General features: G+C 48.6%; 1 protein-coding gene across 1 annotated transcript in view; it reads right to left on the bottom strand.

Annotated features, from left to right (window-relative positions):
- The window catches only part of LOC146811651 (uncharacterized), a 187,173-nt gene that overhangs the window by 90,763 nt on the left and 76,953 nt on the right, over positions 1-19,457 (bottom strand). Inside the window, exon 4 of the mRNA XM_085618622.1 lies at positions 482-759. Within this exon, the coding sequence (XP_085474748.1) occupies positions 482-759 (278 nt within the window). The remainder of the gene's footprint in view (positions 1-481; positions 760-19,457) is intronic.

Raw genomic sequence — 19,457 nt, 5'->3', positions numbered from 1 at the left:
AGACTACTGACCCCAGCAGGCCACCATCCCTGGGAGTGCTAGCCATTCCCAATGGGCTCGCAAATTGCGCTTGCCTCATGAATATTGATGAGGCATGCAATTTGAGACCCCATTGGGAATTGCTAACAGTGTCTGTTACACTATTGTACATTGCATTTTGCGAGTCACAAAGCGACGCAATTTGCGAGTTGCAAAATGTAAGGGTCCTATATCTGGCCCAAAGAGTATTAATCGCTCCATTATTCATGTTTTCCCCCATTTTATAGTTGATTCATGCAAGTTCAGTTCTAGGAGGCTTTTAAAGTTGTTTCAGGAATACTAATACACTTTAAAACCTAATATTCCAGCACGGTTTTGAGGGACAAAAGCAGACGGGCAAAGTTGTGTTTTGGTTTTGTCTTCACTGTCACTCTTTACAAGATCTGTAGAATTCATGTCTAATTTAGAGCATTGCACAAAAGGTTGTAAAAGAGCCAATTACCTATGTTCTGGATGCTGCCCCAGCCAGTTACAGAGCAGTTCAGTCCTGACTTCAGCTGGGCTGAGGCCGGTGGCAGGCAGACAGGGTAGATGAATTTCGTGAAGTTCACACGTGTCTGCAGCTCCACCAGGGCGATATCTCCACTCGATGTCGAGAATCCTGCGTATGTGTCATGGACGACCACTTGCTTCACGCTCACGATCAGCACATTGGGGCTGGTGAGATTGGAGAGGTCTTGCACCCCGAGGCGCACCAAGTACAGGAAAGCATTGATAGGCCTGAAAGACAGGACGGGACACACAAAAGAGTTTGATTTAGAGAGGCAGCTTTGTGATCCAAGCCTTTCTGTTTTATTGCCAAGTTCAAAAAACTGTTGCTTAGGTCTAACAAATGGAAACAATAATTAAAGGCACAGGGCATGATAAGAAAATGCACTGCTTTTCTAGTTAAAGTATCTTTCTTGTGCCATATAAATTACTCCTTTTTAGATCCTGCATAGATAGTGTTTGGTTATGGTCAGCTTGTCTGCTTGGGTTCAATTTGTTCCCTTTGGAACCTGCCATTTGATTTGATTTGATTTGGGGATTTATAAAGTGCCTGGCTGCCCTAAGGCTTCCCAGCGCTAGAGGATCGGTACGAGGCATATTAATGGTCTAAGGGAAACAACCATGTTTTAAGCTTTTTCCTAAATTATAGTTCATTTTGCGTTGCTCTTGGGCCAAGAGGGAGCTCGTTCCACAATTTGGGTATGAAGTGTGCAAAGGACTTACCTCCCCATCGGGATTTTTTGATTTTAGTGGTGCGGAGGAGGTGTAGATGGGAAGACCTTAGTGGTCTGAGGGGAACGTGAGCGCCTATCAGATTTCAAGGTTTTTCCGGGCCTTTATGATTCACTGCCCTATGAGCAATGCACAGGGATTTAAACTTGATTCTTGCTGCAATTGGTAGCCAATGTAGCTCTTTTAAGGATTCCCTTACCGAGATGTGTCTAGGCAGTTTAAGCAGACCTTGCTGCCGCGTTTTGCACCGTCTGGATTCTCTTGATCACATACTTTGGTGATCCCAGGAAAAGTGAGTTCCCATAGTCCAGGCGAAGGACTATGAGGGACTGCAAAACTGTTTTCCTTAACTGCTCTGGGATAAGCTCTAGAACCTTTCTGAGTGAATTCTGAGGAGCCCGAAACAGATGCCCAACAGTTTGTTGGCCTGTTCGTTCATTGAGAGGGTGCTATCTAGCCATATGCCAAAGATTCTTCAAATCGAGGCTGTTTTTCATGGTTTTAGTTTTCGTTGTGTCAGATTGAATTTCTTTATATTTGACAATCATCCGTCACTCTTCATAGAGAAACTAGGTGCTGGCGATCATAACTCTACAAATCGATGGCAGCTACCTGTCGATCACTGCTGGATAGGAGATAAACAAGCATTGGCAAAGTCAATAGTTCTCGCCAATGTATGAGCCTATGTGAGATCTATTGGCTCTTGTTGAGTGGAGTGACATTCAGTGATGTGGGGTGGGATAGCGTGGAGTGGAGTGGAGTGGAATGGAGTGGAGTGTGTGGCGTGGCATTGAGTGAAGCGGTGTGGCATAGAGTGGAGTGGAAAGAAGTGTCATTGAGTGCAGTAGAGTGGAGAGGCATTAAGTTCAGTGGCATGGAGTGGAGTGGCATTGAGTGGGTGGCAATGAGTGGAGTGGCATGGAGTGGAGTGGAGTTAAGTGGAGTGGAGTGGCATTGATTGGAGTGGCATTGACTGCAGTGGATTGGAAATGAGTAGAAGCAGTGGCATTGAGTAGAGTGGATTGGAGTGGAGTGGCATTAAGAGGAGTGGCGTGAAGTGAAGTGCAGAGGAGTGGAGTGGCATGGCAAGGAGTGGAGTGGTACTGAGTGGAGTGGAATGGGAAGTTGCCCAAGTTGACAATAAATTACCCTATAGAGCTTCAAAGTCTTGTGCTATATAAATGCAATTATAATGCAATATGCTACCAACTATCTTGACCTACTATCTATATAAACATCTGAATTTGATCCTATGCAGGAGTGTGTTAGTAAGTACAACTCTTCGGCAAGGACTGGTTTATTTACAAATAAATGCATTTTAGACCAGGAGCAGCTACTGGACAAGGGAGCAACATATATTGTACTGGTTAGGTATAAAGGGGATGGAGCTTAGTGGTGGCAGTGTTATGGAGCTAGATGTTTGAGGGTGGGGTAGGGTGGTATGGGAAGGGAAGGGAAGGGAAGGGGAGAAGGCATACGGAGAAAGGAACTGAGAGGAACAGAAGGAATAGTACCCCAATCGCAGCAAGAGCAGTGGACAGACATTAATTAGGAAGCATTAATCTGTACTTGGTCCATGCGCCCCAGAAAGAAAACGAAGTGGCAACTAGGAGGCAGCAAAGAAGAGTGACCATGATGACAACAAATGGTAAGCAATGGGTGAGCTTCAAGTCCTTTATTGTAAACAATACCCCTCCTAGCAGACAGCACATGTGCTGTCAGTCGGCAAGACCCGAAAAGTAATGAATGGATTGTATGTATTAATCTCAGTGAATGGCAACTACTGTAGGCCATTTTAGAGCCCATCGCTTATTTTATTTTTGCTCTCTGTGCCACCGCAGACAGGGACCACCCTATGCAAATCAAAATTGGCCTTGTTCTAAAAGGGGAGTTCAGGCCGAACTGCTAGATTGAGCCTCCTCTGCCTGGTAACACAAGCAAGTCTAAGAATGGGAGTGTTATCTTGTTCAGGCGTGATAGCATGCTCACCCCATACTAATGCACTATAACCAGCACTCCGTAACTCTAACTGCATAACACAACAATTTCACACTAATGTGAAACCACACCACAACACTGTAACACGCACTACCACTTTAACTCAATGTAACAACATCACACAATAATACTATTATCAAAAGTGCAGTAACAATACAACCACCACCATATCAGAATGCAGAACTCCTCAACCACCGCACCACTAACTACCACATTTTCATTTTTACTTCACAGCATAATACTAGCAATCCACTACCATGCTATCACCCTTGCCCCAAGGCACAGTCTCCTAACACTGCTAAACACCACCAAACAACCACTCCAGATAACTGCACTGCTACTCCACAACGCTACTACCATTATACTACCGCTTCTGTCAAAACAGTGCCACCAACCCACACTGCAATACATTCGCCATCCACTGCAATACAGCCCCTCACAGCATTGCAGTGACTTCTGCCAAGGCATTGCAGTATTTCTTCACAACACTATTATCTCTTACCACAAAAGTAAAACTTTCAAGGAATAATCTACTGTAATGAAGGTCTGGCCAACAGCAATTAGCACTCACTATCACACAGTGTTACAGCAGTAGGACATCTCAACACAACACTATCAAACTAAAATACAGTACCATCGCATCAGGATAACATTTGTACCCCCAAGAATGGTCCTTTCACCCGAGCACAGCACTACTACCCCACAGCATGACACTACCACTCTCATACAATAAATAAATGCTGAATCCCACTGGAACTGTTTTCGTTCAATATTAGGTCAAACAAGCTCTGTGGGCTGACTATAAAACGACCTGATACATTCAAATTATACTCATTACAACATTTGCATTCATCTATTGCTTTTTTTGCAAACTTTTTTTAACACATCTTTTATATGAAAAAACATGTTCTACACAAAGACAATTCTACTACAATATGTTTTTACTTTGTTTATATCATATCCTTGTTATAAAACATGATTTTCATATCAAACACGAGCCTTTAAAACCTTTAAAACCGGCAAACTGTACAAGTATTATGTAAATATCATAATTTGATCCCCAAACACACACTATTCTCACTCTCTCCTTGCACACTGAAGCATTCATTCACACACCTATACCATTCATACCTATCCCAACCACATGTTACACACGCTATTTAACACAATGGGGAGATAGCTTGGATTTTAGCCATTGTTGTGTTGCAAAATTGCAATTTGTAACCCATCTTTTTGTAATGAAACGGTGGGTATTGCAAACAAGTTGGGCAACTATTGCCGGCATTGCTACAGCAAAGTTGGGTGAGGTTTTAAGACTTCTGACTTTGTTGAGGAAAAGTATTCTTAGACATGACCCATTGAAAGTCAGAACAACCTGTGACTGGACAACAGATGTCAAGGTATGACTGGCAGGGCTTTGGGTAGGGGCTGTAGCTACGGAATGGTAAACAGGGGCTTGCCCTAGGAGACTTTGGAGGGTGTTCTGACATGTGGCAGAAGACAATGTGAGGGTTGGAAGTGGAGCAAGAGATATGCCCTGCACTGGGGTTCTGCAGCAGACCATCGACTCTCCCTCACAGTGCAAGGAACACATTTCTTTTGGCACAAAGGGCCACTTGAGCTGCTCATTGTGCAATTTTTTTTTATAAAGTGAGCAAAGTTGGCAGCTACCAAAGTATTATATGTTTTAATAGACTTTAATGTAGCTTCATTTGTGATAACAACCTAGGCCACATATAGGGTACATTTAAGAAATGACTTGCCTCTTGGTTTACGGATGGCATTGTCATTCTAATGAATACTCGTGTTTTATTTGTTCTTGTTTATCTTCATAAGTTATGTATTTCTTTAACATTCTTGCATGGCACCTGCCTGCTGTGGAATTTTAGTACTAGCCTTTTCTGATCAGTTGCTAGTGTGGCATTGTAAAAATACTGTGGTACACTAAAGCTGTGCGACAATATTATTGAGGGAAATAATATCATAGATAGACTACCATGCCTGCTTTGAAAAAAAATACATAAAAGTATTTAATATTGTTTATGTAATGTTGCTGCTTATAAAATATATTTATAATTTTTTGTAGAATTTTATTAGTTTTAGTATCATAACAAATTTTGTTTTAATAATATTTATTTCTAATTGATTTTTCGCAAAGTAAATCTTTTGTTCGGTAATGCAATCAAAAAGTTATATTTTATTATTTTTATAGTTATTGAAGGATTGTTTGTAGGAGTAAGTAGTGTTTTAAAATATTTATTCTATATCTTTTTAATGTATTAATGTACTTATTAAAGTTAAATTGGTTTATTGGAATATTACATATTTTAATTAATTAAATATTTGTATATGCACGTTCTGTGTATTTGTTAATGTAGTCAATAAAAGTTTTATTAGTTAATATTTTAGTGTAATGTTTGTGTGTATTCAACAAAGCATACATTTGTTGATTTTAAAAAATGCTTTTTTCTGTAGGGATTTTAAGGTGTTAGGTTCCTCGGAGAGTAGCGCAGAATATATATATACAACAAATCCACCAATGCCTGCCAAACTGACGGCGGGTGCCCCCATTGCGTTAAGGTAGGATTCACGTTGTAAACATCAAGCTCTAAGAAAAGAGAGGCACTCACAAGGTATCACTACTATTCTTTATTTTAGGCAGATGCGTTTTGGCATTCAATGGGATGTAATGATGCATTGCGACACTCTTTCTAATATCAAGTGTATATGGTGCACAGGGTGTTTCTACACCATCATGGTGACCAAAACTCACAGGTATCGTGTAGAGAGACTGTAGTCCTCTGCTCATTATGAATAGCAATTGACGAACGATTATGGTTCACGTGAGGTATATAAATGAATTATATACCTGGTGCTGTTTTATTTTGCGAGGCATTGAGAAAGGCATCGTGCCAAAACATGTCTGCACAAAATTTAGGGGCAGATTTGCAAGCCCCTTGTGACACTTTTACTCCGCCGTTGCATCACTTTTGTGACGCAGCGGCGGCGTAAACCATGCGCCACGTTGCGACTTATTTACAACGTGACGCATCTAGACAGATGCGTCACGTTGTAAAGCCCTGCGCCACATGAAACCTGCGTCAGGTTTCATGTGGGCGTTCTGTCGCAGCCCAATAAAACTGACGCAGTGAAATCTACAAGATTTCACTAAGTCAGTTTTACGACGCTGCTGCGTCAAATCCTTATGCCTGCTTGAGGCAGGCGTAAGGAGTGACGCACCGCGTTAAGTATGGGCAGCCCCTGTGCAGTGTAGGAGTTGCTGGAGTTGCAACTCCAGCAATGCGCCACCCGTATGCCACAAGATGCATCACGCATCTTCCCCTCCTTGCACCATGGTGCTCCGCATTGTAAATGCGGCGCATCCGTGGTGGTGCAAGGGGGGGATTACATGACGCATCTGTTCTGGTGCATACCTGCTGATTATGCAGAGATGCGCCAGAAGTTGTAAATCTGCCCCAATGGTTTTAAGTGATACGTCGTGAGGGCCCCGCATTTCTTGGAGCTTGAAATATCTAATATATATTCACTGAAAAAAACAAAGGTTACAGAGACGCTATAGTTAGGCTCAGATTTCACTTGTACAAAACCAGAGAAATTCAGCCGTTATAGTTAGCTCACTAACTATAACTCACGCCCCTGCAATGCACTAATTTTGACCTCACATATTACATCACTCATGACATGGTCAGTGACATCATTGATGACATCTTAAATGACATCACTGATGACATCACTGATGACATCATCCACAGAATCTCTGATGCACCCACTCACACCCCCAATGACCTTTCATACACCCTACATATATATTACTTACTGGTGGTTGTCAATAGGTAGCTATAGTTAGGACCTAGTTTCCATGGATGATGCGTTTTTTGTTTTGCTAATAACTTTGGCGCCATTTGACGAATCTTATGGAGTCTGGGAAGTTCTGGGGTAATCCGCCAAGCTGGGGCAGAGAAAAGGGGAAGGTCCCAAAATGTGTTTTCTCCATGCAATGGTCCATGGGAATTTTAGACACGACTATAGCCCGACCGCTAAATGGGATTACATCAAATTTAGCAGAAAGGTAGATCTCAGTCCAGAAAGAGCCTTTTTTGTAATTTGGTGTGAACCCATTCAGTAGTTTTTGAGATATTAAAAAATAAAATTTAAAGATATCTAGAGACGCAGAGGGTCTGCGGATCCAACCGATCCAATGGTGAGATCTGATTGTCTGCCGACACTTCAACCAGGAAGTGTTGGCAGCCATTTTCTGACTCAGACTCAGCCAAATCTCAAGAAAAATGCACAAGAAAAAACAGACGGGGCAGGAGGACCCCTAGGCCTAGTTCTGGGGCCAGAAATTGTTTTTTTTAAATGTAACCCACATATTCAAAGAGGATCCACGAATCCACAAGAAAATTTAAAAAGAAAAGCTAGCGTGGTTACACGCTCTTGCTTTCATTCCCCCCCCCCCCAATGGACCAGGTCCAGAGGGGAATTCACATTTTTTTATTTGGGGGCGATGCGCCCCTGGCCCCCTTCCCGAGGCTGATTAGAGCCTCTGAGGCCTGAATGAAATGGAGATCAGGGAGAGGGGCTGCGCGGCCCCCTCCAGGGCCATTTTTGGCCCCAGGGACCCCATTTCCTGGGGTCTATTTTTCAGGTTTTGGGAGAGGGGTGCACGCAGCCCCCTCCCTGGGCCTATTTTGGCCCTGGGACCCCATCCCCCCAGGCCTGGCCATATTATAAATGGGGAGAGAGGCATGCAGCTACCCTTCCCAGGCTGAATATGCCCCGGGAACCCCATCTCCCAGGGCCCAACCCTACATTATGAATGAGGAGGAGGGCATGTAACTCTCCTCCCTGGACCAATACCAGTCCCGATGACCCCATCTCCTGGGGCCCTGCCATATAATAATTGGGGGTGGCACACAAGGTCTGGTTGCCTTTGGTGGGGTTGGACACAGGGCCTGGGTCAATGTCCCTCTGTGCACGACCGACACTGCCAATTTAGCACCCGGAGGTGCTCTATATATTGCACCTGAGGCTCCAGCTGCACGGGACGTGCCGGGGCAAAGATGGGGCCAAGAACGGGCCCATCTGCGCCTGTCAGCTGCAGTAAGAGGTGGGTGGAGCCACCCCCTTGGCTTACATCTCTGATTGCAGTGGAGAAGAGGCTGACTGTCTTATGGAATTGAATGCCCGGTTTCAGTGTGTATGACAAGGTACTTTTGAAGCCCTACTTGTCTTTGAGTGATAGGAATGCCTGCCTTAGCTGGTCACCTAATTTGTGACTCTTTTGTGCCTCTTTTAAACACAGTTTAGAGTCCAACCTGCTCAGGGGGGTCAATGGTACTTAAAGGCGCCACGAACATGGGGAAAAAGACAGGGCCTTCCTCTAAAATCAGACCCCTACCTGCTGCCCATCAAGTCTCCACCATAGAAGGTTTTCTTATTGTTCGGTAGGGGTTGTATTAATGGAAATAGAGCTGGCCAAAAGGAGGCTTTCTCTGAATAGGGATGGTCTCTTCTCACTCTCCCATGGGTCAACAGCCTGTAATAGAATGGGGTGTCACCTCACGGCCTACGTTTGCAGGGTAGTCAGGGAGAAGATCATGGGGCAAGATATGTCTGACAATGGTTGTTCTTAAATTTTTTTCAACACCAATTTTTTTCCGAGGCGCAAGAGGAAGAGAAAAGCTTTTGTCTCAGCCCAGCCCTCTGAGGTGGCTAGGCTGGTAGGTCAACCCACTATTAAGCCGATGGTGAAGAGGGGTCTCTTTCTCTAGGAATGTTTCTCTAAGGGATCTTGAGACATTGTTAAATAACAAACTGGATCCAATACTGATGAGGCTCTCCCTCAATGCAAGGGGAGGGGGGATCGCCAGGAGCAGGGTTCATGACATGAATATCGGAGACCCATTGATTCAATTTGCTCTGGTATGGACCCCACTTTAAATCATGTTACTGCTGCTGCAGGCCCTCCCCCAGTTGCCCCAAGGTCAGGGCATGCAACAGAAGCACATCAAGTAGTTGCTCCCTTCCGCCCGTAGTTGATAAAGGGGATAGCCTGCAGCCCATGTCCCCTCCCGACCCTGGGGTAGGACTTAATTTGCCACCTGAAGCTACCCCTATGTCATTGTTCTGGTGAATGGTCTCTCTCACTCTAATTCTACTGCTGAATCATTTCAGGAGCTTAAGAATCAGGTGGTGCATTGGTTTAGTTTACATTCGTCTTGAAGTGGGGGAGGGGGTTAGTGGCCCATAGAGTAAGTTTGATAGGCAAGGACAGGAAACCACTGGCTGGTGATGCGTGGTGGTTAATTTCAATAATCATGTGGCTAAACTCATTGCAGCTGCTCCCCGGGATACTTGCCCTCCCTCTGGGTTTCTTTTATAGACTGGGAAGATCAGCTCATTCATTAGAATTACAAGGCCTTTTTACGTGGTTTTGCCCACTTAACGAGTGCCCTGTATTTAGTCCACCCCCCCCCCCCTTTGCCCTACTGTAACAGATTTCTCCACTTGAGTGATTTGGAGTCCTTTGATTAACTGGACCTATGACTCCTCTCAGGTTTCCGTGGCCCCATTTGCCCCTGCCCCTGTGGTAACCCTTCCCCACTCTTCAGAAGGCTATACTTTACTGTCATGGAATATCGTGGGTCTTACCTCTAAGTTCACTGATCCCAGATGGTTGCAATTTATTAAATCTTTCCACATAATTTGCCTCCAAGCAACATTGGAAACCAAAAACAGTTTTTTCCTGGAGGGTTAAACTACCTATTTTGAACCTGCAGGACCTTCAATGGCAAGTAGGGCGAAGAGGGGCTTAATTATGTTCATTACAGTGGAACTAAGGTGTTATATTTGCGATCTTCACTGGCAGGTGTACACTATGCAGGGGTTACGGCTATCATTGCCGGGTTGCTCACCGTTGGTTTTGATGACCTTTTATAACACAAAGGGGACAGTGTTAAGGTCTGTTGTGTCTCTCGCCTGGACCAAGTTCTGAGTTCGTTGTCTGATAAGGGTTATGGGCGAGATCTAATTGTGCTTGGTGGGAATTTTAACTGCCATTTTCGTGACCCCCCTCAGGATTGCGATGTTTTAAATCATAGCTGTTTGCTCAAAGAAGGGTTAAATTTGACTGAGGGCCAGGAACTCAATGAGCTTTTAGAGTCTCACAGTTTGTTTTTTACCCTGGAGAAACTGGTGAACAATCATAATCTAATTCTGCCCACCTAAATCAGGTGGGCAGAATTAGAGGTCTGCCACCAACGGCCCTTACTCTGTGGGGCTATCGGAGTAGTTTAATCAAGGCAGAGAGGGATTAGTCTCTGTCATGATTAAACCTAAGGTCCGCTCACATATAAATTTGGTGAGCGCACTCTTATCTTGGTGGTACAGATACTCCATTGTCATTGTGGTAGAGTATCTATACTGCCAAGATATTAATCAGCCATTAAGTGAGTCCTTGTCTGTAGTGGCATAGTGAGCAAAAAAACAATGGACTGGAATAAGGCCCATGACTGTGATTAATTCAATCTTCCACCAATCACTTTTATTGTTTTCCTTGCCTTTACTTTGTGGGCACAATCAAACCATGTTTTGGATTGGAAACAGAGAGCAGAACCAACTGGAAATCCCTAGAAGTGTGATGGCATAAGCTCAAAGTATGAAGAGCAAGTGGCACAGCTAAAGACTGTTCACTCCGAATAATGGCTTTCTGGCTTGAGAGTGGCTATTCCTCACCACTCTTGCATTTTGTACCCTTGTTCTACTGTTTTCCTCTCCCCTAATTCTTATTTATTACCACATTGGTTTCCCTTCTCTCTCATTTTCCCACTAGTTTCCCTTCACTTTCCATTCATATCTATTTCTGGCACTTCCTTTTTCTGCTCCTACTTTTCTCCCTTATCCTACCATCCCCATTTACTTCCCCTGCTGAAAGGTCTTTGCCAACCTCACTTTCCTCCTGATTCACCCTCTTTCATGATCACACCTTGTTTTGAAGCTCCTTCCTGGAATTTACAAATCTTTGACTGCCTCTGTTGATATCTTCCTTTTTATCTTCCTTTACTTTTCCTCAGCTCTCCTTCACTTCTCCTGGCAGGATATATTTCCGTTCCTATTTTCCTCTTGACTGAAGACACTTTTTGTCTCAAGCTTTATGTAAATGTCTCCTTTTTCTCTTTCTGACGCTCCATGTGGGATTTGAACATAACGTTTAGGACTTCTATTGAGGGGTGAGAACTATAGAAGATATAAGGTGGGCTTTGTTTTTGCTGCAGAGGATTTTAGATATGTGCCAAATAGGACAAGTCAGACGGAAGATTGTCCAACTTGGGGTGCATCTGAATTTCCTGGGATGCATACCTCAGATGAAATTCAGCTTCTCAACGCTGGAGGGTGCCTTAACTCTTCTTCTGGAAAGAGTGGTTTCTGTTCCAATTGCTTGCTTAGAGTAAATGCACAGTTGTTGGAACGATCCATCCCTTTTCAATGTTGCAAATGTTCTGCTCATCCCACCATATGGATTATGGCATGGCCTACTCTGATTGTGCTGTTTTGGCATAAAGACACAGTCTTATGTTACCTATCTAGCTAGACATTTGCCATGGCGATCTATATATGAAAGCACCAGACGTCTAGGATATGTCTGGACACGGGTTTGGTCTATGTCCAGGGTCATAAAACGTGTCACAAAACCAAATATAAGTCTCGGTTTTTGGGAGATGATTAGGTAAACTAACTCTCACTGCAATTATGTGGCAGGGGAAGGCCACATTATAAAACAGGGGAAGGCCAAATTAAGCAGCAAGAAATGGCAAATTATGATAGTATTACTATATCAGTATGACAATTTTACACGTAAACACCATCTGGGAAAATATTTCACATTATTAGTATCAGTTTACCACCCAACGTTTGCGAAGGGCCTGCCACTACGCAGGAATATATGTCACCATGGTCCAGATTAACAACCAAGCCACGCAACGCAGCATGATACCTTGCTGTGCAGCGTTGCTTCAGAGGAGGAGAGCAAGAATGCACCATATCAGCTAAGATATGGCACAGTGAGTGTAGCCCAGGGCCAACACTCACACCCTTGCACCATGGTGCAAGGGTGCCTGCGTTAAAGGCAGGATTGTTTTATGCAGGAAGGGACACCTTCCTCCAGAAAAACAATTCTCTGAAGCTTTTTCCTCTTTCGATGTGTTCTGAAGAATGCAGCACATGTAGAGATATGACAAAACAAGGTAAATAAACATATTTCTCCTCATTACGCCTAACTTTGGAAGGTGTATCATTATGACACATTCCAAGGTTTACTAGTCTTAGTAAACCTGGGAATGCTTAAAAAAACACGGGTGGGGACATGCAGCTCCACCCATGGAACGCTTTCCTTGGGAAGAGTAATGCAAGGCAGCAACTTGCGCTGCCTTGCGTTACTCTAGATTTACTAAGCCACGCAGAGCCACGTAAGATGGCTTTGAGTGGCATAGTAAATCTCACTAAAGGGCTTGCGTCACATTGCATGCCTATGAGCCCTTGATAAATCTCAATTTTTACTTTTGGTGCCTACTACCACAGAAAAAAAGTATATCTAGCTAATATTTGGAATGTTTAAAAGTGAAGTGCATAAAATGTGTACAAAGTGAGGGTTTTATTAACTGTCTATGTTCAAAGCTACCCCCAAACAGTAGTCCAACCTCTATATCCACTGCTTGTCCCTGTTTTTCCGTTTGAAAATCTGTTCACCCCAAAGTTTTTCCCTCAACATCACTGGCCACAATAATAAACCTTGCACAAACATCCAACACGATGCACTGGAAGCAAACGGCCTGCTGCTTGTAAATGTGACACTTTGAAATGGGAGAAAAGGAAAATAGAAAGTTTTTTTTTTTTTTTTTTTTTTTGAAACCGTTTATTGCATTCGTAAAAAGGGTACAGTTATGGGCCTACAACCGCACGGCCGGCCGCTAGAGCATAACAAACATAGTACAAACAGAAGTAAAGGTCTCTCAGCGGTGCACAGTAGGAACACAGGAGTAATCAATGGTGCAGGCCTCACGGCGTCATTCCGCAGAGTACGGTTTCATTTTAAAAACTAAACAACATTGAAAAACCACAACCGCAAGGCAACCTGTGATTCAAGGTGACAACTCTTGCTCCATAGTGGGGGATCCAGACTGGCAGGAAAAATTCTGAGGAGGGGGGGATGGGAGGAGATCAAGGACTGGGGGGCCGCGTGCCCGCGGCCGAGCAAGAGGGTCCAGTTAGGGAGACGGAGCAGGCGAAGCAGCCGGCAGCTGTGGCGGCTCACAAATGCCCCCACGGTAGGCGTTCCAGGGGCCCCAGATTTTCACCCACGCCCCAGGCTTACCCCTCGCCACATACACCACCTTTTCATGGAACATACACCAATCCATGTGCTCCTTCCAGGCCGACACCGCAGGGGGCCTCTGGGATCCCCACAATTGAGCAATATCACGTTTCGCTATCATGTATCCCAGAGTCACCCACCGCGTCTGCGGAACCGAGTAGTCATTCGGTTCCCATACATTCAACAAGCACCTCCTCGCTTCAGGCAGCAGCGCTACACGCGTAACCACACGCAGGACCTCGTGCACACCACGCCAGAATCGCTCCACCTTCGGGCACTCCCACAGTATATGCATAAAGGTCGCCAACGCACCACAGCCACGCTTACACAATCCGTCACCGGCAAAACCCATACGTAGAAGCCTTGGCCCCGTCACGTAAACCCGGTGAAGGATCTTGAGCTGGACGAAACGAAGGCGCGCCGGGATGGCCACCTCTTTCGGAGAGGCCACCGCGGACATCCAATCCTCGTCGTCCAGCTCCAGCCCGTCGGCCACCCAAGCCTCGCGTAGACTAGTTAACAGGCACGATCTATCATTAATCAGCTTCTTATATATGAGGGAGATCGTGCTGTCCGGGACATGGCCATCCAGCACTCTGTCCTCCAGGGGGGAAGACTCCGGAATGGATGCAACATCCGGGAAGACGGAGCCCAGCGCATGGCGGACCTGTAGGTACCGAAAGTACTCACTGCCCTGCAGCTGGAACTCCGCCTGCAGCGTCTCAAAAGTTTTGAGTCCCCCCCTCGTCCAGAGATCCCCCACCGTGCTGATTCCGATAGTGTCCCACTTCTCGAAGCCCTTCGATGTCCACAGGGAGCCCAACCTCTCCGATGCGTACAGCGGAGACGCCCGGGTCAAACGGTCCTTCCACCCCATAGCTGCATTAGCCGCGTGCCAAACCCGCACCATGACACGCGTCGGTCCCGTCAGACGGGAGTCGGGCGCGCCAGAGTACAGCGCTCGATTGTAATCGCCACCGGGCAGGAGCATCTTGTCCATCTCAAATGCCGGGTTCAGGGCGGGCCCGTAAAGGCCATGATTAATTGCAGCTAGTTGGGAGGCCCAGTAATACCGTTTAATATCCGGAAGGGCAACCCCTCCGTCGTACCACGGGAGCGTCAGTTTAGCCAGAGCAATACGCGGCCGCCCGTCCCAGAACAGGCGCCGCTGAAGGCCCTCCACCTCGCGGAAGTAGCGTGCCGGGACCATGTCCATGGTGTTCTGGAGGGCGTAGAGGAAGCGCGGCAAGGACATCATTTTAAACAAGGCCGCTCGGCCGAGCGGTGAGAGCGGGAGACGCCGCCAGCGCACCACATCCTCCTTCAAACGCTGGAGAGGGGGCAGCAGATTCCGCTCGTAGCGGGCCTCCGGGTCAAGAGTGATATATATACCCAAGTACCGGAAACCCTGGGAGGCAATCTGGATCGGGCAGTCCCGCGGCAGGACCGGAGCGTCCCCGGAAAGCACGTAGACACAGGATTTCGCCCAGTTAATGACTAGGCCTGAGTTGCGCCCGAAGGAGCGCAAAACATCAACTAGGACGATCAGGGACTTGCGCGGGGAGGCAAGATACAAAAGGATATCGTCCGCGTAGAGGGACACGCGGTCCTCGTGCTCGGGGGTCCAGCGGAGACCACGGATGGAAGGGTGCCACCGCAGCCACTCCGCCAGGGGCTCCAGGGCCAGGGCAAACAAAAGAGGCGACAGGGGACAACCCTGCCGCGTGCCCCGCCCCAGCGCGAACGGGGCCGACACACGCCCGTTCACCACCACCTGCGCCATCGGGCCCGAGTACAGTAATTTGACCCAGCTGATGAAACCCGGGCCAAACCCAAACTTCGCCAGCATCGCCCAGAGATATGGCCATTCGAGCGTATCAAACGCCATGGTGGCGTCCAAGGACGCCAAGATGGCTGGCTCCCGCACAAATGGGACACGCGCAAGCACCCCGTGCAAGCGCCGTAGATTGAGCGCCGTGTTGCGGTGTGGGATAAAGCCCGATTGGTCTTGGTGGACCAAATCGCCCACCACGCCAACCAACCGGTTGGCCAACACCTTGGCGAGGATTTTGGGCTCCGCGTTCAAAAGCGAAATCGGCCTATAGGATGTGACCCGTTCACGGGGCTTCCCCTCCTTGTGGATTACCACAATTGTGGCCAGACGCTGGTCCGGTGGGAGGGAGCCCCGCGAGTGGGCCGCGAGGAACATCGCACGCAGGTGGGGTGCCAGCACATCCGGGCGTAGCTTATATAGCTCAATGGGAATGCCATTGGGGCCCATGGCCTTGCCGGATGCAACCGAGCGAATAGCCGAGGCAATTTCGTCCGAGGTGGGAGGGACGTCAAGCGAGTCCCTGTCTTCCGCCGTAAGGGAGGGCAGTGCAATGTCTCGAAGCAGGGCATGGGAATCCGCCTCCGAACAGGGAGAAACGGGGGAGTAGACTCCGCGGAAATAATCCGCGAAGCAGGAGACAATGGCTTCCGGCCCCGTGGCACACACACCATCCACACTCTCAATCAAAGGCACCACGCGGCTCGCTCTCTCTCTCTTATCCAACCACGCAATCAATTTGCCGGCCTTGTCACCCACATCATACAGGCGCCCCTGCTGCTCTCTACCAAGGCCCCTGGCCGCCTCCGTGACGAGGGCCCGGTAGGCCGCCTGTTTTAATTGCAGAACATGTAACTTGGCATCTGTTACCCCGCTCCCCAGGTCGCCCTCCAATTCCTCAATCTCGGCCTCCACCCGGGTCACCTCCTCCCGCTCGCGCCGCCGGGCATTAGCAATAAGGGAGAGGGCCTCCCCTCTAAGGACCACTTTGAAAGCCTCCCACAGGGAGATGGCAGATGGAACCGACCCCACATTCTCCTCAAAATAGCGCTGCAAGGAGTTGATCAAGTCGGCACGAATGGTGGGGTCGCGCAGATACCAGGCGTTAATCGGGGCCACCCTGCCATCCCCCCTTGGGAAGACATCGAAATGCAACAACAATGGGGAGTGGTCTGAAATACCCCGTGCCAGATGGCGCACCTCCCCCACCCTCCCCGCATGGGCCGCCGGGACAAGGATGTAATCAAGCCGTGAAAGACTACCATGGGCCCCCGAGTGGAAGGTGTATTGTTGCAATACGGGATGCTTTAGGCGCCAACAGTCCACCAGGCCCAGTGTGTCTAAAAGGCCAGGTAGCCACGCCTGTGCCCGGGGGAGGTCCCTAGGGGGATGGCGATCCATAGACCCAGATGCTACCGCGTTAAAGTCCCCTCCAACCACCAACAGGCCACTCGGAAGTTCCAGAAGGAGGCGCCCCAGGTCCGCAAATGTAGTGGCCTGCAGCCCAGGTGGGACGTACACTGACACAAAACAGAACACTCTACCCTCCATACGTCCCACCAGAGCGGTGTAACGCCCCCTTTCATCATGGCGCACCTCATCAATCGCCAACGGGAGCGAGTTCTTAATCATAATACCCACCCCCCGCGAGCCCGAGGTGAAGCCAGAGTGGGCCGCCAAACGATATCCCCTCCGATTCATTGCATGAAAGGTGTTACCTATAAGGTGCGTCTCCTGCAGAAAGACAACATCTGGGGAAATACGTTTTAAGTACTGCAGGACCACACCACGCTTAATCCTGTCCCCCAGGCCGTTAACATTCCAGGACAACACAGTCAAGTCCCTACCCCCCATCATACGTCGAAACAATCGGTCGTCCCCCACCGAGCAGTCTAAAGACAACAAAACAATTGCAGGTCTGCCTTGCGGTACAAACAAACAACAACACACCCCCCCCACCCCCCGGTCCCAACAAAACTCCCCCCTCCCTGCACCCCTGCATGAGCCCAGACAGCCCCCCCAAAGTGCAGTGTGCCTGTCGCCCCATAGTTAAATACTAACTAGTCCCCCAGAGGAGGAGGGAAGCCCCCAGCAGACCCCACACGACCTCCATGAGAGGGGAACATACCGAAGCAGTATATGGTGAAGGAACAATGTCCCAAGCAAGGCAATACAGTCACCCCTCAATTCTGATCCAGCGGGCCCTCCTCGCCAGCCGCGCTCCCTCCGCCCCCCGGGCCCCGATCTCCGGGCAAGGTGTCCAGCCAGTCCCCAGCCGCCTCGGGCCGGTCGAAGAAGTGCGTGCGACCATCCACCTCCACCCGCAGCTTAGCCGGGAAGAGCATCGAATACTTAAGATTTAGGTCCCTTAAACGACGTTTGATGCCAATAAAGCTCTGCCGCTGCTTCTGGACCGCCGGGGTAAAGTCTGGGTAGAAGTTTACGTCCATGTTGTCCAACCTGACCGGTCCCTGTTGCCTGGAGGTCTGGAGGATGGCATCTCGGTCCCGAAAATTAAAAATTCGGGCAATAAGGGGCCGCGGCGGGGCACCGGTCTTAGGGCGGCCCCCGGGGACCCGGTGGGCACGTTCCACCGCAAAAAGCTTACTCAGCCCCCGGGGCTTGAGATGGGTCAGGATCAAGTCTTCCACGAAGAGATCCGCCGCCTCCGCCTCACGTCCCTCCGGCACACCAATAATGCGAACATTATTCCTCCGGGCCCGACCCTCGGAATCCTCCAGTCGCCGGTCCATCAGGGCGCTCGCCTGGCCAAGCCGGCGCACCTCCTTCTGGAGGGCCACCACGTCGGTCGTGAGGGCCGTTGTGGTGTGGGTCAGGGAGTCGACTCGGTCGTTCGTTTTAGACAAGTCCGCCCTCACAAGGCCCACATCCACCAGGACCGAGTCAATTTTTTGCGCCAAGGTATCAAAGCGCTGGTCCACTGAGGCCTTCAGTTCAGCGATGGCGCCCATGACGTCCCGTAGGGTTAGATCCACCGGATGGGCAGATGCCTCCACCGGGCCCACCGGGGATGACCGCGATGTCTCCGGAGAACCCTTTTGGAGCGTGTATCGGTCCATACTATTGGCCTGGTGCGCCGTGCCACGGCGGGTCGTCTTCACCTTCGCCCGGTCGCCATCTTGTTTGGTGGCCATGCTGGCCCTTCCACCGTCGTGCCAAGATCTCCAAACGGGCCGCCACACCAAATCACGGGTGTCAAGGGGGGGGGCCGGGGGCGACCACCGAGCCGCGGGTCAACCCACCGCCGGCGGGTCCGCTGGGCACATGGACAAGGCCACACCACCGCACCCCGCTCCGCCGCCCGATCTCGCCAGAGAGCAAGGAGGGCGCAAAAGCGAAAGTGAAAGCGCGGGGTACGCGAGTCGCCCAGCCCCGCTCGCCGCTGTTATTCACCTTGTCCCCGGATCGCCCCACTACTCCAATCCGGGGGGCCGGCGAGGAGAAGGCCGCAACCTTCAGTCGATGCTCCCACCGGTATTTGGGGTCCGATTCGAGCCCAAAAAACGGGTAGCGCCTCAGCTCGGGTTCCCCGACACAGTCCCCTTAACAAGGACAGGATATTTCCAGGATTTATTCAGGAGGTCGCGGAGGTCCTCGGGAGCCTCGCACCTACGCGGCCATCTTGGTTGCGCGCTAGGCTCCTCCCCCCGGAAAATAGAAAGTTAATCATTAAAGTAACTTTAGATTTTAATTTCCTCCCATTCAAAAGCATTCAGAAACATCATTTGTTCCCACACACCAATACTGAGTCAACAAGGACTTTCAATTAAGAGTTAAAAACGACAGTGCTTCACTTCTTCATCTCTGTGCCCCATCCTGGCCCATAAATGTGACTGAGCACTGCTCATTATCAGGCCTTGCTCACTGCAGCCTGATGATAATAATGTAAGGTAAACACAGCTTTTCTCAAATTAACTTAAGGCTTACACTTTGAAGGTGTCTGGGAGCTACTGG

This window comes from Triturus cristatus, chromosome 7 (assembly GCF_964204655.1).
Source record: "Triturus cristatus chromosome 7, aTriCri1.1, whole genome shotgun sequence".
Lineage (NCBI taxonomy): Eukaryota > Metazoa > Chordata > Amphibia > Caudata > Salamandridae > Triturus > Triturus cristatus.
Note: the sequence above shows the minus strand (reverse complement) of the source record. Positions and strands in the feature narration are given on the sequence as shown.